An 18,573-nucleotide genomic window follows, 5' to 3' on the forward strand; every position below is an offset into this window, starting at 1 on the left:
CCTTGGAGAATTTCTATCTTCTCACCACTGACGATTGTTAATATGTATTTTTTTGAAAATGTACTGTAGGCAATAGATTCTTTCTGATAATTGTATAACTATGGAGTCAATTATCATTTGGTAAGATATCTTCTTATGCCATCCACTAGATTGTACGTTTTTTGGCGGACCATCTTTTTCAACAAGTTTCTTGATGAGTTTATTTAGTTAAGTTAATAATTCAGTGTCTCGATAAAAGCTTAGCGTCGCTTACTTCAACATTTGCTTATCTGACCTTTACTGTATCTCTCGTTTAAGTTTTTTTGACTGCTTCGAACTGAAGTGGTGTGTCAATGCTTCCCCAATAGTGTTGACTTTGCTATGCTTCAGATCTTGCTGTAGCTCGACATCTTTGACAAAATCGCCAAAAACGTCTATGACCATGCTTTCTAATACATCCTCCGCTACTGATGGGAAAACTAGTTTTCCCAAGTGTGTGATATCAGCACTGAACTTTTGTTCAGCTTATTGACTACTGGTTTTGAATAGGGTCCTAAACAAGGAGTGCATATGTTAATATTCAAATCTCTGTTCTAACCAGGAATTCAATACTTTTCGTCTTTGTAAAATACTACTGCGTAGTCTTGAAGAGCAGGTATCAACGACTGCAAGGAGTTCCAGTCATTACCGACAAAGGAGGGTGGTTTGATTTTTACACGGACGTATGCGCTCCCTCTAGATTGTAATATTTTGACGGAAAACGCATTTTTTATCCAAACTTTACAATTTTTTTGTTTTATCATCTCTCAAGGCACCCAGTTTCTGTTCCATTTTTTTATGCAACCTGTCGACTTTCTTGTTGTTTCGATCACCATGTCCTTCATTTTCACCAATTAATATCAAAACCAAGTCCTCCATAAAGAATAGAGTTGTACAAGTTAATTTCACATTTAAAACTTTATTACACCTCAATTATAACACTAATTGCAGCACAAAAATCTGAATTACTAACACTTCACATCAGACATTACTTGTTTATCGTCCGGATTGCTTGTATCGTTTGCCACTTATCCTCAATATTCGTCTCAAAAATTCTATCAAATGGTAAAAACTTCGGAATAGATACAGTCAATTTCTCCTCGCAAAAACATCTGGAATAATATTTACCCAATAATATATGGATCATGGATCCACCCACCACCCCTTATAGTATTCACCACATTAATTGGCGTGAAAAGCCCTGTGGCTGAGACCCATCAGACAAAACTTATGTTATGACTGACGGTGTCAGACGGCGTGCTGCTGCATACAGATTATTCTTCCTGAATCACACGTACGTATTATTATTATAATTCAAAGGTTACATTTAATTGCAACAATATAATAACAGGCTTTTATCATCAATGTCATATTTTCAAACTTGTGAAATTGATTGAAATTTCCATAAATAATTTGTAGAGAGTGGATATTGTTGCAACTGCCATTTCTGTCCCCTCTATCCAGAGATTCCCGTCACCCTCACATTTTACTGTTTACTCAAGGTCCCTACAATCCTAGTCACAGATATCTTTGTAATATGGTTTTTTATAATTATTTAAGTGAAATTCGACGTATACATAAAAATATTTGGCTATGTGGATATACTGAAATATGAGCCTTTGATAATTTTTTTTCGACCCAACCATTAGAATTTATTCAATATCACCGTTATACGATGTCAAAACCACCAATTGCTCCTCTATTTACATAAGAATGTTTACTTTCGAATGTTTTTATGATAGATCAGTTTAAATGATATAAATTTCATTGTCCCTTAATAAATTTGTTAAGTTCAAGTAATATCATGTAGTTTTTAATAGAAATAAAAATTATAAAACTTTACCTGCTAAAGTTGTGCGAAAATAACATCAACAAAATTTTCAGTTCTACTTCGATGAACTTCAACTTTATATATTTTTATATTTATTTATAAAAATATATATATATATATATTTTTATATATATATATATATTTATATATATATATATATATTTTTATATATATATATATATAAAGTTGAAGTTCATCGAAGTAGAACTGAAAATTTTGTTGATGTTATTTTCGCACAACTTTAGCAGGTAAAGTTTTATAATTTTTATTTCTATTAAAAACTACATGATATTACTTGAACTTAACAAATTTATTAAGGGACAATGAAATTTATATCATTTAAACTGATCTATCATAAAAACATTCGAAAGTAAACATTCTTATGTAAATAGAGGAGCAATTGGTGGTTTTGACATCGTATAACGGTGATATTGAATAAATTCTAATGGTTGGGTCGAAAAAAAATTATCAAAGGCTCATATTTCAGTATATCCACATAGCCAAATATTTTTATGTATACGTCGAATTTCACTTAAATAATTATAAAAAACCATATTACAAAGATATCTGTGACTAGGATTGTAGGGACCTTGAGTAAACAGTAAAATGTGAGGGTGACGGGAATCTCTGGATAGAGGGGACAGAAATGGCAGTTGCAACAATATCCACTCTCTACAAATTATTTATGGAAATTTCAATCAATTTCACAAGTTTGAAAATATGACATTGATGATAAAAGCCTGTTATTATATTGTTGCAATTAAATGTAACCTTTGAATTATAATAATAATACGTACGTGTGATTCAGGAAGAATAATCTGTATGCAGCAGCACGCCGTCTGACACCGTCAGTCATAACATAAGTTTTGTCTGATGGGTCTCAGCCACAGGGCTTTTCACGCCAATTAATGTGGTGAATACTATAAGGGGTGGTGGGTGGATCCATGATCCATATATTATTGGGTAAATATTATTCCAGATGTTTTTGCGAGGAGAAATTGACTGTATCTATTCCGAAGTTTTTACCATTTGATAGAATTTTTGAGACGAATATTGAGGATAAGTGGCAAACGATACAAGCAATCCGGACGATAAACAAGTAATGTCTGATGTGAAGTGTTAGTAATTCAGATTTTTGTGCTGCAATTAGTGTTATAATTGAGGTGTAATAAAGTTTTAAATGTGAAATTAACTTGTACAACTCTATTCTTTATGGAGGACTTGGTTTTGATATTAATTGGTGAAAATGAAGGACATGGTGATCGAAACAACAAGAAAGTCGACAGGTTGCATAAAAAAATGGAACAGAAACTGGGTGCCTTGAGAGATGATAAAACAAAAAAATTGTAAAGTTTGGATAAAAAATGCGTTTTCCGTCAAAATATTACAATCTAGAGGGAGCGCATACGTCCGTGTAAAAATCAAACCACCCTCCTTTGTCGGTAATGACTGGAACTCCTTGCAGTCGTTGATACCTGCTCTTCAAGACTACGCAGTAGTATTTTACAAAGACGAAAAGTATTGAATTCCTGGTTAGAACAGAGATTTGAATATTAACATATGCACTCCTTGTTTAGGACCCTATTCAAAACCAGTAGTCAATAAGCTGAACAAAAGTTCAGTGCTGATATCACACACTTGGGAAAACTAGTTTTCCCATCAGTAGCGGAGGATGTATTAGAAAGCATGGTCATAGACGTTTTTGGCGATTTTGTCAAAGATGTCGAGCTACAGCAAGATCTGAAGCATAGCAAAGTCAACACTATTGGGGAAGCATTGACACACCACTTCAGTTCGAAGCAGTCAAAAAAACTTAAACGAGAGATACAGTAAAGGTCAGATAAGCAAATGTTGAAGTAAGCGACGCTAAGCTTTTATCGAGACACTGAATTATTAACTTAACTAAATAAACTCATCAAGAAACTTGTTGAAAAAGATGGTCCGCCAAAAAACGTACAATCTAGTGGATGGCATAAGAAGATATCTTACCAAATGATAATTGACTCCATAGTTATACAATTATCAGAAAGAATCTATTGCCTACAGTACATTTTCAAAAAAATACATATTAACAATCGTCAGTGGTGAGAAGATAGAAATTCTCCAAGGTGAGATTGGAAAACAGAAGATTTATCAGAGGATTTTAGTTACAGATATCACGAATAGTGGATGAATTATTGATAAGTAGTAATCAAATTTTGGAGAAGCAAATGTTTTTTTGAATGAATTATCCCGATTATATGTCTGTTTCAATAAATCACGTGCTATTCATATTTGTTTTTTCTTATAGATCTGATGACTCCTCTTTATCTTCTATCTATATAAATATTTAGGATCTTATAGTTGCATAACTATATTTAGATGTAATGTTTTCATATAAAAATAAGCAAATCATAACTGCAAACGCTGAAATGGAACAAAATTGTACAGATAAGACCGATATAATATAGCTGTGAATCTCTCTTCAATGTTTTGAAATTTAAGGAAGAAACAAATCAATGGTTATGTTGAAGGGTATCCGGATCAATTGTTGCAACATCATTATCACAAAATTATCTCACGCCCACTGAACAGAAATATTCCATTCTTCTTCCGTTCAGGGGATGATACCTTTACTGTTGCACCAAAACAGAGAATTGAGTATCAATATCGAAATCCACAGCTGGTAAAAAAGCCAAAGCTACATGAAGAGCTAAAATTATTCCAAAAACGATAAATAACATAATGAAAAGAAAAATAAATAAATATAGCCAACTAACAAATAGAATATATACCTACTACTTCATTGCTATTATATTTATTTCAAAATAGTTTTTTCGTTTTTAAAACAAGATCAATAAAATTTTGTGAAAAAGAAAGTTAAATTAATACTAAATATATCAAATGTCAAATATAAAAGGCTTAATATTAAGCAAAAAAAGTGAGAATCATAGTGCTTAAATATTATAGTTAAAATGAGCTTTTTTAATCAAGATTGAATATTAGGAATAAAAAATACATATCTTTTAAGTGTTTTCAGTTTGAAAAGATTTGAGGTTCTTAAGTATTTCAAAATTCCAATCTAAATGGTGTGATTCGCTCACAAACAACAGTGCAAAGTGAATGTAAATACTCTTCCAACTCCACGGGAATATGTAGGTGTTTGGCAATAAAGATAAATGAAAAAACCATACTTGAACAAAATCTAGTTCTATATAGTTCATATATTAATATCGTTCATTATATCGTTCATTTTTTAGGTATCTCCAAATTAGCAGCATAAACATGACCTTAAAATTTTTCATGATAATTATGAGTGTCTTAACAGTAGTTAATGGTTTGGATAATGGTCTGGCGAGAACTCCTCCAATGGGTTGGATGCAATGGGAAAGATTTAGATGTCTAACTGACTGTGATAATTATCCAGATGAATGTATTAGGTAGTTATAGTAATAAAGCTAAATTATCTATTTTTAAACCTCGATTCTCAAGACTTCTTCTAAAAAATCATATAATTTATAATATGCTCTGGAGAATATTTGAAAAATAGTCATTATAATGAAAGAAAATATAATTTTGAAGGTATTAAACCAGATAAACGGTCAATAACAATGGGCGACTTTAGTAGTTTTAGATTGCAAAAATCTCTAGAGATCGAAAGTGAATATTTTGACTAATCGTTGTAGAATCAAATCGAATATAACTTCTTATATATTCGTACTCCTTACCCTGGGCATATATTTATTCTTCAAAATTTTTTAGCTTAGAAAATAGATATAGGCATATATATATATATATATATATATATATATATATATATATATATATATATATATATATATATATCTGTGTACTATTTTACTGTATCGTTGTTTGTTGATTGAAATTTTATCTAATCATATCAGATGAGCTGAATTAGAATTCTGTAATATTATTTATACTTTTTATTAAATTGGAGCACCTCTACGGCCATTAAAAAATCAATTGTCACTGATTATTAAAGTGTTTTTATTTATTGTAAATATATATTTGTAAATGAAGATTATTGATAAATAAAATAATTCAAAAATATGTTGAGTAAATAATTGTTCGGGTTTTTCCATATGTATATAAAAAGGCAGACAGACAGAAAGAGTTTTTTACGGCTGTATAGGTACGTAAAAAGTTACATGTCCTGAAATGAATTACAATGTTCTTCTCCAGAAATTGATTCCAAGTAACTTTATAAAAATACAAATAAGAATGTTTCATAAAGAATTCTACAAAAACAATTTATACTGTAATGACAATTCAAAATTTCAATAATTGATCAGATGGTGATAATGATTAAAATAAAAATCTAATAAATATAAATGTTATGGTATGTATGTATGGTGTTTTGCTTTGTTGGTCATTATTTAGGAACGGCTTTTCTTTGATGATTCCATCTCTGAACATGTGATGTTTTCTCTGTCACGCTTTCCAGAACTATGTGGAGAGATGGGAGATTTACAATCACTTCTAGTGCAGCTGTTCAGCCAGATTTCATGGCCTCGGATGCAGATAAACCAGTCTTTGTACCTTTGAGAGGCTGTTTCTCGTGGTATTCAGACTACTTCTAGTACTCCAAACCACTACCTCATATGTGATGATTGGTCCCACAATCTACATCCACCGTAGTATCTTTGGGTTTCAGCCCCAATTCCTCAATGCGAAGTTTCTGCACACCATCAGGGCTTATGTGGCTTTGATGATTATCTCTTTTCCATGTTTGTTCCAGAGAAATTTATTATCTAGAATGAGTCCCAGATATTTCTCCTATGTTTTCCATTCGATTACTTTCCCGTCTAGCTTGTTGGGCTTAAGGTTGAGTTTTTTCTTCCTAATGCAGGAAATTAGGTAGGTCTTGTTTGGATTGACATTTAGCCCGACACCACCTTTTTGTATAGTCCTCTTTGAACTATGTCGCAGAGGGAATTCGCAAAGTATCCCTTTGCGTAGATAACTATGTCGTATGCATACTCTTGACAGGGTATGTCGAGCTCCATCAACCCGCATAAGAGTTCATCTACTACTAAACTCCACATAAGTGGGGACGTCACTCCCCCTTGTGGGCATCCTTTGTTTGCATTGATTGAAATGGTGTCTTGCCCTACTTCCGTTTCTGCCGTTCTAGTAGATAGTAGTTGTGTCATCCATCTGGAGGTTGCCCTATCTACTCCTCTCGCATCTAACTCTTTTGATATCGTCGTGCGGAGTATTGTCAAAAGCGCCTTCTATGTCTAAGGACTAAGTTTTCTTTGTTCGTCAAAGTGTTTGGAATTCCAGTTGTCAATTATACCAAAGCAGTCTCCGTAGATTTGCCTGTTTGGTAGGCAAATTAACGTGAATAGAAAGGTTTCCACTTCAGAATCTCTGTTCTAATATAATTGTTGACAGCTTTTTCCATCGTTTTGAGTAGAAACGAGGAGAGGCTGATTGGTCCGAAGGATTTGGGATGTGTGGTGTCCTTCTTCCCTACTTTTGTTATAAAGGTTACATTGACCCTTCTCCATGGCTCTGATATGTAACCCAACTGCTACTGAAGCGGATCAAGTGTGGCAAAATAGAATCCGTCCACTACTAGCTACTTGAATGGTTGAAAGATGTTTAAGGCCTATGTTATTTGTTCACTGCAGTTTCTCTCGTAATTTTGCTATAATCTGTCCTTTTAAGTGATGAAGCTGCCGATTTCTGGGCACTCTCACTCTCCGTGAAGCTGCCATCCGGTTTCCTCATGGTTGTATTGACTTTACCCATCTCCAAGACTTTGTGAAGTCTTGAAGCCGCAGGTGTAGAATCAATTTTCTCGCATAATTTTCTGAAGCTTTGTCATTTTGCTTTCCTTATTTCTTTGTTGCAAGAGCAGTGTTTTTAGTATATCTCTGCCAGTCCCCGGAACACTTTGCTCTATTAAAGAGGTTTCGTGTTTAGCTTGGACAGTTGATTATTCCACCATGCAGCCTCGCCACTTCTCTGAGATATTGCTCCAGACTCATATGGTGTCTAGCCTTGCTGGTTTGAATATGCCCTAGTTTATTATGTAGATTGGTTTCCCAATTGTTTTTTTATCGGATTTCTACTGATTTCTGGCTCAGTAGAATCTGTCTCTAGTCCGAACATGATTATTCTGTAGTCATAGAGAGTGCCAGTAATTATATAGAAATGTAGAGATAGTATTATGCCGGTGTTCTATCGCAATGGGTACGAACTCCTCAGCATTCGAATTAAGACTTAGACGATCTTTAAAGCTTGTGTCCCTGCCTCAATCTCTAGGACTCTCGAGAAGAGAGAACTCCACTACTTCACCCTCTGCTTCCTCGTGGGGCCGCGCATTTTCGTTCTCAAGTTGTTCGAGAACGTCTTCGCGGGCCTCGATGTTGTCTTCTTTTCTGAGGAATTCGAGGAGTTCGTTGTATCTATCCTGTTTCCGTTTATATTTGATAGAGTCAATTGTACGGTTAAGATAGATACGCCCATTCGATACCCTCCAGTTTTTGCACGGTTTTTAAGGTTCGAAGTACACAATGTTATGTCTAAAACTTCTTCCCTTACTCTTGTTTCAAATGTTGGTGTGTTCCCTATATTGTGTATGTAAAAGTTATTAATTAAAAATATATGCTAAGATTTGCTCACCTCTGCTGTTGGTGTATTTGATACCTCAAACAGCATTTGCATCGCATCGTAGCAGTATTGGCAGCTTCTTTCTCTAACAGTATTTGTTACTAGTCTAAGAGTCTTTGCAAGTCTAGTCCGTTTTCATCGAAGTAGCAGGAGAATGTGATAATTTCTTTTTTCTCGTATTCGAGACGTGTTCGAATTGGTACGAGGTCTCTGGTCAGAAATTCTGAAAGATAAAGATGATTTCGGTTTACTACCACTTCTGGTGTCATATTATATTATATTACCTTGGTATTTTCACAGGTTAGTCCCTTAACATGTTCCCTGTAGACCCAGGATTCCTGGACTAGGACTACGCTAAGTTTTTTTTTGTGAACGCCCGGGCGATTACTGCAGCTGCTCCTTTAATGTGGTGAGCGTTCACTTGTGCTATTTTGATGCCCGCCATCAAACCTTCGGTTTATCCGACTCACTAAGGGTGTGATCCCCTTGGTGATCTTCCGCGGCAATCTCGTTGCTTGCGCATTTTGTTTCCATTGGAGCCTCGGAGGTTAATTCTCTGTGGCCCAGGTTTTCGATGAGGAGTGATCTGTGCCATTCACATCTTCCTTGGCATCTTCAGTGTGTCCCTTGGAGGTGCTGGGAGCATCTTTGTTTTCCTCTTGTTTTTTCTTTTTTTTCATGCCGTGAATTGGTATTTTCCTAAACCTGTAGAATGGTGTAACAATTGGCCTTGATGGTCAGGTAGTATTATTCGTCTGTACCTACCCTAATGAGCTGAACATTACTTTCGTCCTTAATCTATGTTATTACCCTAATACAAAAAAGGTAAAATATACCGGTAAATACTTAACCATTAATTGTAACAAACCAAAAAAGATACATTAGCAAATACATGTTCCGAAACAGCCACAGAGGTATACCCAATAAGGTACAAAAGTCTACAGAATAGCAACAATAAATAATAAATTAAAATAAATTGAATTCTCTCCAATAAATAATGGAAAAATTAACAATAATATACGAAAGAATTATCAAAGATGAATACAGCAAAAAAGGCGTTATTCCTATCGTATCATGATTAAAATTCAGGTGTGAATTAAAATTGGCTCGCAAAATATAAAAAAAAGGTTATAAAGAAGGTATGAAATTAGCTTAAACTTACCTATTTGACTGAGCTTCAACATCAGATGAATGTTAATCTTGATGTTAGAAGAAATCATCTAAAAATAATTATGAGTAATTCTATGAGTTCGAAGAAATCAGACACGATGGAACAATTGTAGCATTGGAATTGAAAAAAGAATTATTATGGGCTAAAACAAAAACTATCAAAGCGAGACTTTTAAATACGAAAGACTTCGAAAAAAAATTGAAGAGGGGCATGGTTTTAGCCAATTCAAAGAACTTAGTTTGGTCACTAAAATGGATGATGAAAAGCGGATTTTCCCTACTGCATCAATATTAACATGCAAATTGATTAATGAATTTATTGACACCGCAAACTCAATTGCACGGGAATGCTGATGTTGATTATGTTCTTTCAAAGAGAGTAAAACTGATTGCAAGCACTGCAGTCGGATAAAACAAAAAGATATTGTAAAGTGGAATGAATCACTGGTGCATCAGCGGAGAAGTGGACTCCAGCAGCCCTCTGGAATGAAAAGCTTGACGATCAATTCATTGGATCAATTCTGAGGTTTAAAAATGTAGTCAGCGACCCAAATAGTAGCACTTTCCACAGGATCGTACTTTGCAATGTAAATTATGTGGCCGTGACCTCTAAAGATCGTTCCTGCATCAAGACGACACGAGTTACTTACGGAGATCTTGACGGCACTATTGAAGAGCACTCCAGAATGACTAAAATCGTAGAGAAATTAAGGATTAAATAAAACAACGATATAATAAATCGGTGTCGTAAATATCATGGCTTTCTTCATAATCCTATGAGGAAAAGAGGGAGGTCCTCAAAGCTTCAGAATGATTAGGAGGTTCCTTTTACAATGATTACACGGGTCTACCAAATACCAAATCCTTTAAATAGTGGGTTTTATTCTCTACATATTTAAGTTAACTTCTCGATACATTGCTAAATAATATGTCTGAAGGCCAAATCACATCATGTTTTCCAATAAAATGATTTTTTTATAGTTTTAAAACATAGCTATGAATTCTGTTAATTTTGTAAAGAATGTATTTGTTGGGGACATAGTAGAATTTACAAAGAATTTTCGATTGTTTTGTCAAGTATTTTGACAAAAAAAATTTTTAGGCGTAAAACGAGTTACATATATATATATATATATATATATATATATATATATATATATATATATATATATATATATGTATATATATATATATATATATGCCTACCAGCTCAATGAAAGTTTAATTGGCGGCACTAAGTATTAACGAGTAGGTATAGTTCTTCCAATATCAATTGTAGTGGACAGTTTTGCAAAGATCAATCAATATTTCATAAATACACTCGGCACTCATACCAAATTAAGGAAGGAAAAATAATGTTTACTCCCTGTCTACGTGGATTCATCATCTCCACTGTTTACAAATGAAAACATCGAATCGTAAACATAAATGCATTTCTATAGGCCGAAACTGTCGAAAAGCGTATGTACACAATTTCTTTTAAATATTTCTACCAGACAGCATGTAATAAGCAGTGGCGTCGCTAGTTGAGATTCATTTAATTCATAAATTTCTTTAAATAAATAGAAATATGGCGTTCTTCAGACCATGGACAAATGAAGACAATGAAATTGCATAGTGTAGTGAGAATAAAGACGAGGACAAGAAGGTATGAATTTAATAATAAATATTTAGATATAAAAACACAGCAAGTTATTTTAAATATATTTGAATCTTAAAAAAAATGCAATCATAGTAAGAATTGCTGAATTAACTAGACTAAATAAATTTTCAATTTATCGAGTAGTCACGAAAGGGGTTGCTGTGGATCATTCACAGAACCCAAAAATACGTAGGACAATTTATAGTTTATATGTGGTTTTAAACACAAAAAACTGAATAAACGGATGGCAAAAAGCGATTCGTCAAGGATAGTTCGATGGCAACAAGATTATTTGTGATAAAAGACTACCGAAGTTGATAGTCATGATGTAGTAAATTTCGGTTGGGTTGACAATAGTAAAAATTGCTGTTTGAATGGACCATGCTCTAAAGAGAAACGCGTTATAATCAAAGACAGTTTAGGATTTATGTCTGAAAAAAATATTTCTATTCCTGTCAGCGATCGTAAAAAAGCCCCAACAAACATTGAATTGCTTACTGTTATTAAAGGTCTAAAGTTAGAGAAAATTTATCATATTGACAAGCTGTGCAAAGAACAGACTACTTCCTTACTATTGTTATCATTCTCCAGAACTGAGTAAAGAGGTTGTAGAACTCGTAAAGAAAGTTCTAGCAACAGACCGCCAAGAGCTTTGGAAGAACTGTGTTGATTATGTTATCGAAGAAGAAGATGAATATGTGGTATCACCCTCTTTACAGCCCATCATAATTCAATCAAATGATGACTCTAGTTCAGATGATTCTGACTACCATTATTATTTATAAAGATATTTTGGAATTGAAATGTTTTTTTCTTTTGTTTTATTTGCAAAAAATTTATTTTCCTTTATGGTGTTTGGTTTGAAATTTCGTTTCGCAGAAAAAAAAGCGAACGGGGTACAAAAAGGGCTCAGTTCACGTCTGGTACCCTGTTTAAACAAAACTGCAATACAGGCAGGTACATTTTACTCGTCTATTTACGTTTTATAGTTTATCTACGCCTATGGTAGATCAAACAAAATTGTCAGCAATCTGCAATTGATATTGGAAAAACTATACACAACATTGTATTACAAAGAGGGTAGTTTATTTGAACGTTATGAATAAATGGTTTCAGAATAGGAACCTGAATTAGATGTACTAATAAAGCATATAAATGTAAACATTCATATTAATATCAAAAACTTACTTAATTAAGGAGAAATACTTCTGAACCAAGTATGAAAAATTTGAAAAATATGTACTTACCAGGCCAGGACACTTTTTAGTTTCTAATTTTGTTATAAAAATATTTAAAAAATCTGATATTACTTTTACATGTCTTCAGTAGAATCCTTCGTCAAGAAAAAACTCTCTCAACTGGTGCTGCTAGTGCTGCTGTTCAAGGTGAGCAGAAGATATACTCAACAATCTTCATCATGAGAGAAAAGACTGGTACGAGGAAGTGTCTCAAATTTCACTTAATAATTTCAACATGCAAAAAGTATGTGACAAATAGTGGTGGGAATTATTACCTTTGGATCTCAAATAGCTCGCGATAATAATCGTACTTATAACTTTGAACATGACCAAACTTATTCATCCTAAGATGAAATCGATATTAGAAAGACAATATTTCAGTTCTGACGTTGTGAAACAGAAAGCAACATGCATCCTGAAATATTTGTCAAAAGAATATTTTCAGCTCTATTTTAAACAATGGAAGATTCGCATGGACGTTAAAGGCACAAAGAAAGAGTATATATTCAATGTGACATTAAATAAAAATCTACTTAATTAATAACTACACTTTGTATGTCATAATTTTGAGAAATTTAAATGTAACAAAAAACTTTGGATTTCATTTTTATACGTTCAAATCAAGTACTGAATGAAATTATATAGAAAGAAGCGATCCAAACAATTTTTATAAGATATTGATCACATCTAGGAGTTGAGGAAGCAGATGAAAAACATTTTTCAGAAAATGTTCTTGCATATGCAAAACTTTACTTATATCGGAGTTGTGGCAACCAAAATAATTCATAATTTATCCTTTACTTTATTATATAATTTAAATTCTATTGGATAGAATATGGCGTAAGCGTCAACTACTGTGGGCTTTCTAATCTTACGGTTATCATAGTTTACTGCGATTCAATACTAGTAGTGGATTATTCCAGCAGGTGGCGGAACAGATTAGCTTAATCGAAAAGTTAACTGAAAAACAAAACTATAAAATCGTTTCCTTCACTAATTTATAAAAACAGTATTGTATGAAAACGATAAGAATCATATTATTAGTTTATTTTCATTGATACAACTATGTCGAGTTTTGCCATCTACTGCAATTATATTCAACTATTAATATGTTGATTTAACAACTTGATGTAGAAAACTGCAGTCGATTAACTCTATAAATATGGATCTAGGGAAATAGAGCGCGCTGCAATATGGAAAAAGATCACAAACCGTTGTAGACTACAAATATGTACAAATAAAGTATAGACAGCATGTATCGATAGGACAAATAACTTAAAATCAAGCCTAAGTATTAAAACATAAACTGAATTTATTACAGAAATTGACATTTTGTAAAAAATTACTTTATTGGTGAATTATTGTATTTCTTTTATCTAATGCAGAAAAAAATTCATATTTCAATGAATAGAAAATATTTACAATTTTATGAATTAAATTGAAACATGGAATACAACGGATTCGAAACGAATTTTACATGCTATTTGAAGGAGCTCTCTTCTATCTGTGGCCACTTAGGATCGCCTACGTTTTAAGGACATGACACAGTAATAAATAGGCCCCTTCAAGTATGCAATAAAAACTATGAGACATTATTATCATTGCAGAAAAAATTTAATTTGACAAAGATATACGTTTTAAAAATATGTTTTGAAAATACCTATTTTTCATTTAGCATTTGAAATACAAATTGCAAAACTATTTGGTATTTTGCATTTGAAATAAAATCGGAAAAGCATTTAAATCTAGTATTTAAATATAATTTTTAAACTATTTTGTACATTATCAACATATTTCAGAAGATTAAAAATAGATTATATATCAGTAATATTATAAGATGATATAAGAGGTTCTTAATTATTGTAATATTATTGGCATGAAACAAGAGTCTCAATATTCAAAATATAAATTGAGAAATCATCAATACGGCAATAATATGCAGCAATAACAAATCATGAAATAGCAAAAACTATACATTTGTTTATAAAAATTCAGGTCCTCGAAACAGAGTCATATAAAGAGAATTTTTAGGAATGGTGCGTATGCGTGTACAAAAATGTTTCGTCTTATACGAGTTATTTTGAAGAATATGATTATGCTACCTACATTCAATTTTTATAATATCGAAATTGATTAATTGTCTAAACAGAATCATTAATTTGAATATATTATTTTTCCAGATTGTAGATTATCTTTTTGGCTTTCCAGTCACTCTGCACCTATACCAAGATATTCTGTACAAGACTCCACATCTCATTCTTCTGTTTTCAAAATACGTAGACTCTTACGAAAGGAGACAATTGTCTTGGGATTTTTGTATCCCACTACTCAAGGTGTTAATACTACTCCTACAGGGTACTTGAACCTTTATGAAATGGACAGAAAATTCGCAAAGCAGCTATAGCAGCTGAGAAAGACAGCATAGACCTACTAAAATCAACTTTTGGTCCTGCTAAACATCCGTATCGTATTTACGAGAACTTTTTCTATAGAACAAGACTTAAAAACAAAAACCGATGTTTTTATTTGCAAAGCACGCGCTATATTCACTCAGCTTTCAAGCAGAACTCTTCCAGAAGCTACTTAAATTGATATGGTATAAGGTTTACCACAGAAACGAATTCGAGAAAAAGTGCAGCGCAATAAAGTGAACAATTTTAAAGAACTTTGTACTCAAGCGAGTTTAGCGGAAGAGACATTGAAGTATTCGATAAGCAAAAACTTTTAGACTTTAAAATTAATAAACATTGCTCATATTGTAAAAATGTTGTTAAATTGTTATACAGTACTTTGCAAGGGAGTTCAGTTTTTCATCCACTGGTTTCAATTAACATTTTAGGTCATAGTGGCTGTGCTTATTTAGATAAAGGAGTGCAGAGTCCAGTGTTGACAGATCTGCGCTATATCGATTATTGCTAAAATTGAATTTGTTCCATACTCTGTAGCCCATGACCTTAATATGACCCTTGCAGATGGTATATTGCGAAAGGTTACAGCTTTTCTCTTTTCTTTTGATGTTATACTCTAAGGCACAGCAGTGCTTATGCAGATGCTGTCGGTTCCAGAACAAGAAAATAGTCGCATTCTTCTTGGTATTGATTTTATTCAAGCTGCCAGTATCGTTTTAAATATACCCAATAATTTGTATTATTTTAATGAGAATCCCGACGTAAATTATTCATTCCTGGCATAGGATGATGTTTCACTCGCTCAATTAAACAATGTAGGATTTTCTAAAGTTTCAGACAATGCAATTGTTTTCGAACCTAGCACCGAAGCTAGGTATGCTGAATAGTCAATTGTATTACTTGATGATAATCCGATATGTGTACAACCTTACCGAATGTCAGATTCAAAGAGCAACAACTTAAGGAGGAGTTGGATAAACTACTCGAAAGCGGTACAATTGAAGAATGCTAATCATCGTACGCTTCTCCAGTCGTCCAAGTGCCGAAAAAGGAATGGAGGTATTGGATTGACAGTTGATTACAGGAAGCCAAATTCTGTGACCAGGAAGGCCCTTACCAAGAATAAACGACTTACTTCATGAAGTCAAGAAAACCAAGATTTAAAAAGTGGATATTATCAAGTCAACGTGAAACCTTCCGAAAGGGATAAAACTGCTTTCATGACGACCTTTAGTACTTTTAGGTACATTCGTATGCCTTTCGGACTTACTACGGCCCCAGCAGCATCTCGATGATTTAATTGTCATATCTTCCAGCCTCTCAGAACATATTAATCATCTTAAGAAAATTTTCTATAGATTAACACTGTTCAAGCTAAAATTAAATCGTGAGAAATGCTTCTTCTGTTGTGATTCCGTTAAGTATCTTGGACATATCATTTCACTACAAGGTATACATCCTGATGATTCCAACGTCGATACCATAGTGAATAGGCCACCTCCCAAAAATGTTAAGAAGCTGCTTTCCTTTCTACAAACCTGATCTTAGTTCCGCCGATTCATAGACAAGTTTGTTCAAATACACAATCCGCAGCTTTTCACCAGCTACAAACTTTATTAAGTGCCGCTCCGATTATCAAATTGGCTGTTCCACATTTACCCTATGTCTTGTGCACAGATGCAAGTAGTTATGCCCTGGGAGCTTGCTTACTCCAGGGGAGGAGGAAGACAAAAGACCTATTGAATATGCCTCAAGATTACTGACATCTCTAAAACAAAACTACAATAACACATAACTCTAGCAAACAATAGCTCTAGCTATTGTTTGGGCAATACGGAAATTTAGAGAATACATAGAAAATTCAACAACATTCAAAATTCAACTGTTGTAGTACAAAGTGACCATCATAAGCTTACAAGCTTGTTACCTTCGTATAGACTATAATACGAGGAGGAGTGACCTTATCGCTGATACATTATTCAGACCACCTAAAAAGGAATCTGATGAATCGATTAACCTAGTGTGTATTGACCTACCAACAAAATCAGCTAGGGACATCAGAGATTAACGATTAGATGATCCTGAGTTGAAGAAAATTACTAATGGCTTAAAATCAACAGATGCGGGTGTAGATTTCAAAAAGGACCGACAGAAGATATGTTATGTCCAACGGTAGACCAGTACAGTCTAAGAGATAGTTTTATTTGAACTTCTTCCTGGAACCCCAGGGGAATATAAATGGATTTTTATCATTGATAGAGATACAGCAAGATACAGCCAGCCGCTGAACGGAAATATTTCCCCTTCAAACGGCTACCGTCGAGGCATATTAATAGATGAAGTTATTCTAAAAGAGAGTAATTAGTGATAATGGTATTAAATTTTTGTTGGTTCAGTTATGCAACAAGTAGCCTTCTGACTGAATTTTCTGCAATGTCTTATACCAGTTTATCACCCAGAGTCTAATCCAGTCGAATGAAAGAACAATTCTTACATAGAACGCCCATGCCAATTGGTTGGATAAACTGCCTGTAATAATATTTGCCATAAACACAGAGAAGTGTGAGTCAACTTGCTTCACTCCATCCAATCTCACATTTGGTCGTGAGCTTAGAACTCTGTACGATGTCAATCGTGACAAAAGAGCAGTTGACAAAAATTCGTACCCCAAATTACTCCTTACTTACTGACTCTACAACTCTACAACTCTCCAAGAGGCATAAGAAAAACATGAACAAAGTGAAGTAGGGATAATCAACTAAAACATAAGCTAAGGCGCGACGTAATTTATTAATCAATAAATCATACACTAAGTAAGGCAAGTAGTCAGTTTACATCAAAATTTGCCCTAAAACGTGATGGACAATACATTGTTCAACGAGTAGTCACACTCACCACTTATATGATAGCCTCTCTAGAGAAGCCAGATCTATATCTAGGAAAATATAACGCTTCTGCATTAACTCCATATCGAAATTCTGAGGAAACTTCAGATTCAGTATGTCCCTTGCGCAAACAACGCCGACCGCCTATAACAAAAGCCAGCTCAGCCACTAACCCTGCATCCGATCCAGATCTTCCAGCTGTTAATGGTCAAGACGATCAATTAGATGAGTTGATTTGCCATACTTCACAGAACTAAGAGATGTCAATGTTGTCCATAACTTTTGTTTTCCCCATCACACGAGGACGTTTGTGTAGTGCAAAGGGAGATATTGTAACAGAACAATTCTATTCACGCCGCCTCTGTTAAAAAGTAGACTATCATATTGTGAACTAATGGTTGCATACAAGTTGTTCTCTCAGATTATTTATAATACCAATGTTTTATTAGTAACTTTTAAGTTTTGATATTCGATCAGTCGTTGTCAAGAGATAAAAAATAATAAAAATTTTTGTAGGTAGTCTTTGGATAAAGTTGATCGTTTCCCGTGTCAACTAAGTTTTTTTCAACACAACCCCTCTAAATTAAATAGTAGAAATTCACTTACTATAGGTGGTATTTAACAGAGCAGTGACCTATCAGTAGACCAACCACCAGTTTTATGTCGTCTCTGGTCATCACGAGCATTTACTCAGATTTCTTAGACTTGGGAGTGTTTCTCTATTCAGATCGTTACTGATGTGGCATCTCATTAGGACACA

General features: G+C 33.6%; 1 protein-coding gene across 1 annotated transcript in view; it reads right to left on the reverse strand.

Moving 5' to 3' along the window:
* LOC130441346 (alpha-N-acetylgalactosaminidase-like) overlaps positions 1-1,925 on the reverse strand; it is a 37,691-nt gene extending 35,766 nt beyond the window's left edge. The window contains exon 1 of the mRNA XM_056774973.1: positions 1,862-1,925. Coding sequence (XP_056630951.1) covers positions 1,862-1,887 — 26 coding nt within the window. The 5' untranslated portion in view covers positions 1,888-1,925. The remainder of the gene's footprint in view (positions 1-1,861) is intronic.
* Positions 1,926-18,573: the final 16,648 nt, after the last annotated feature.

Source organism: Diorhabda sublineata, chromosome 3 (genome assembly GCF_026230105.1).
Source record: "Diorhabda sublineata isolate icDioSubl1.1 chromosome 3, icDioSubl1.1, whole genome shotgun sequence".
NCBI lineage: Eukaryota > Metazoa > Arthropoda > Insecta > Coleoptera > Chrysomelidae > Diorhabda > Diorhabda sublineata.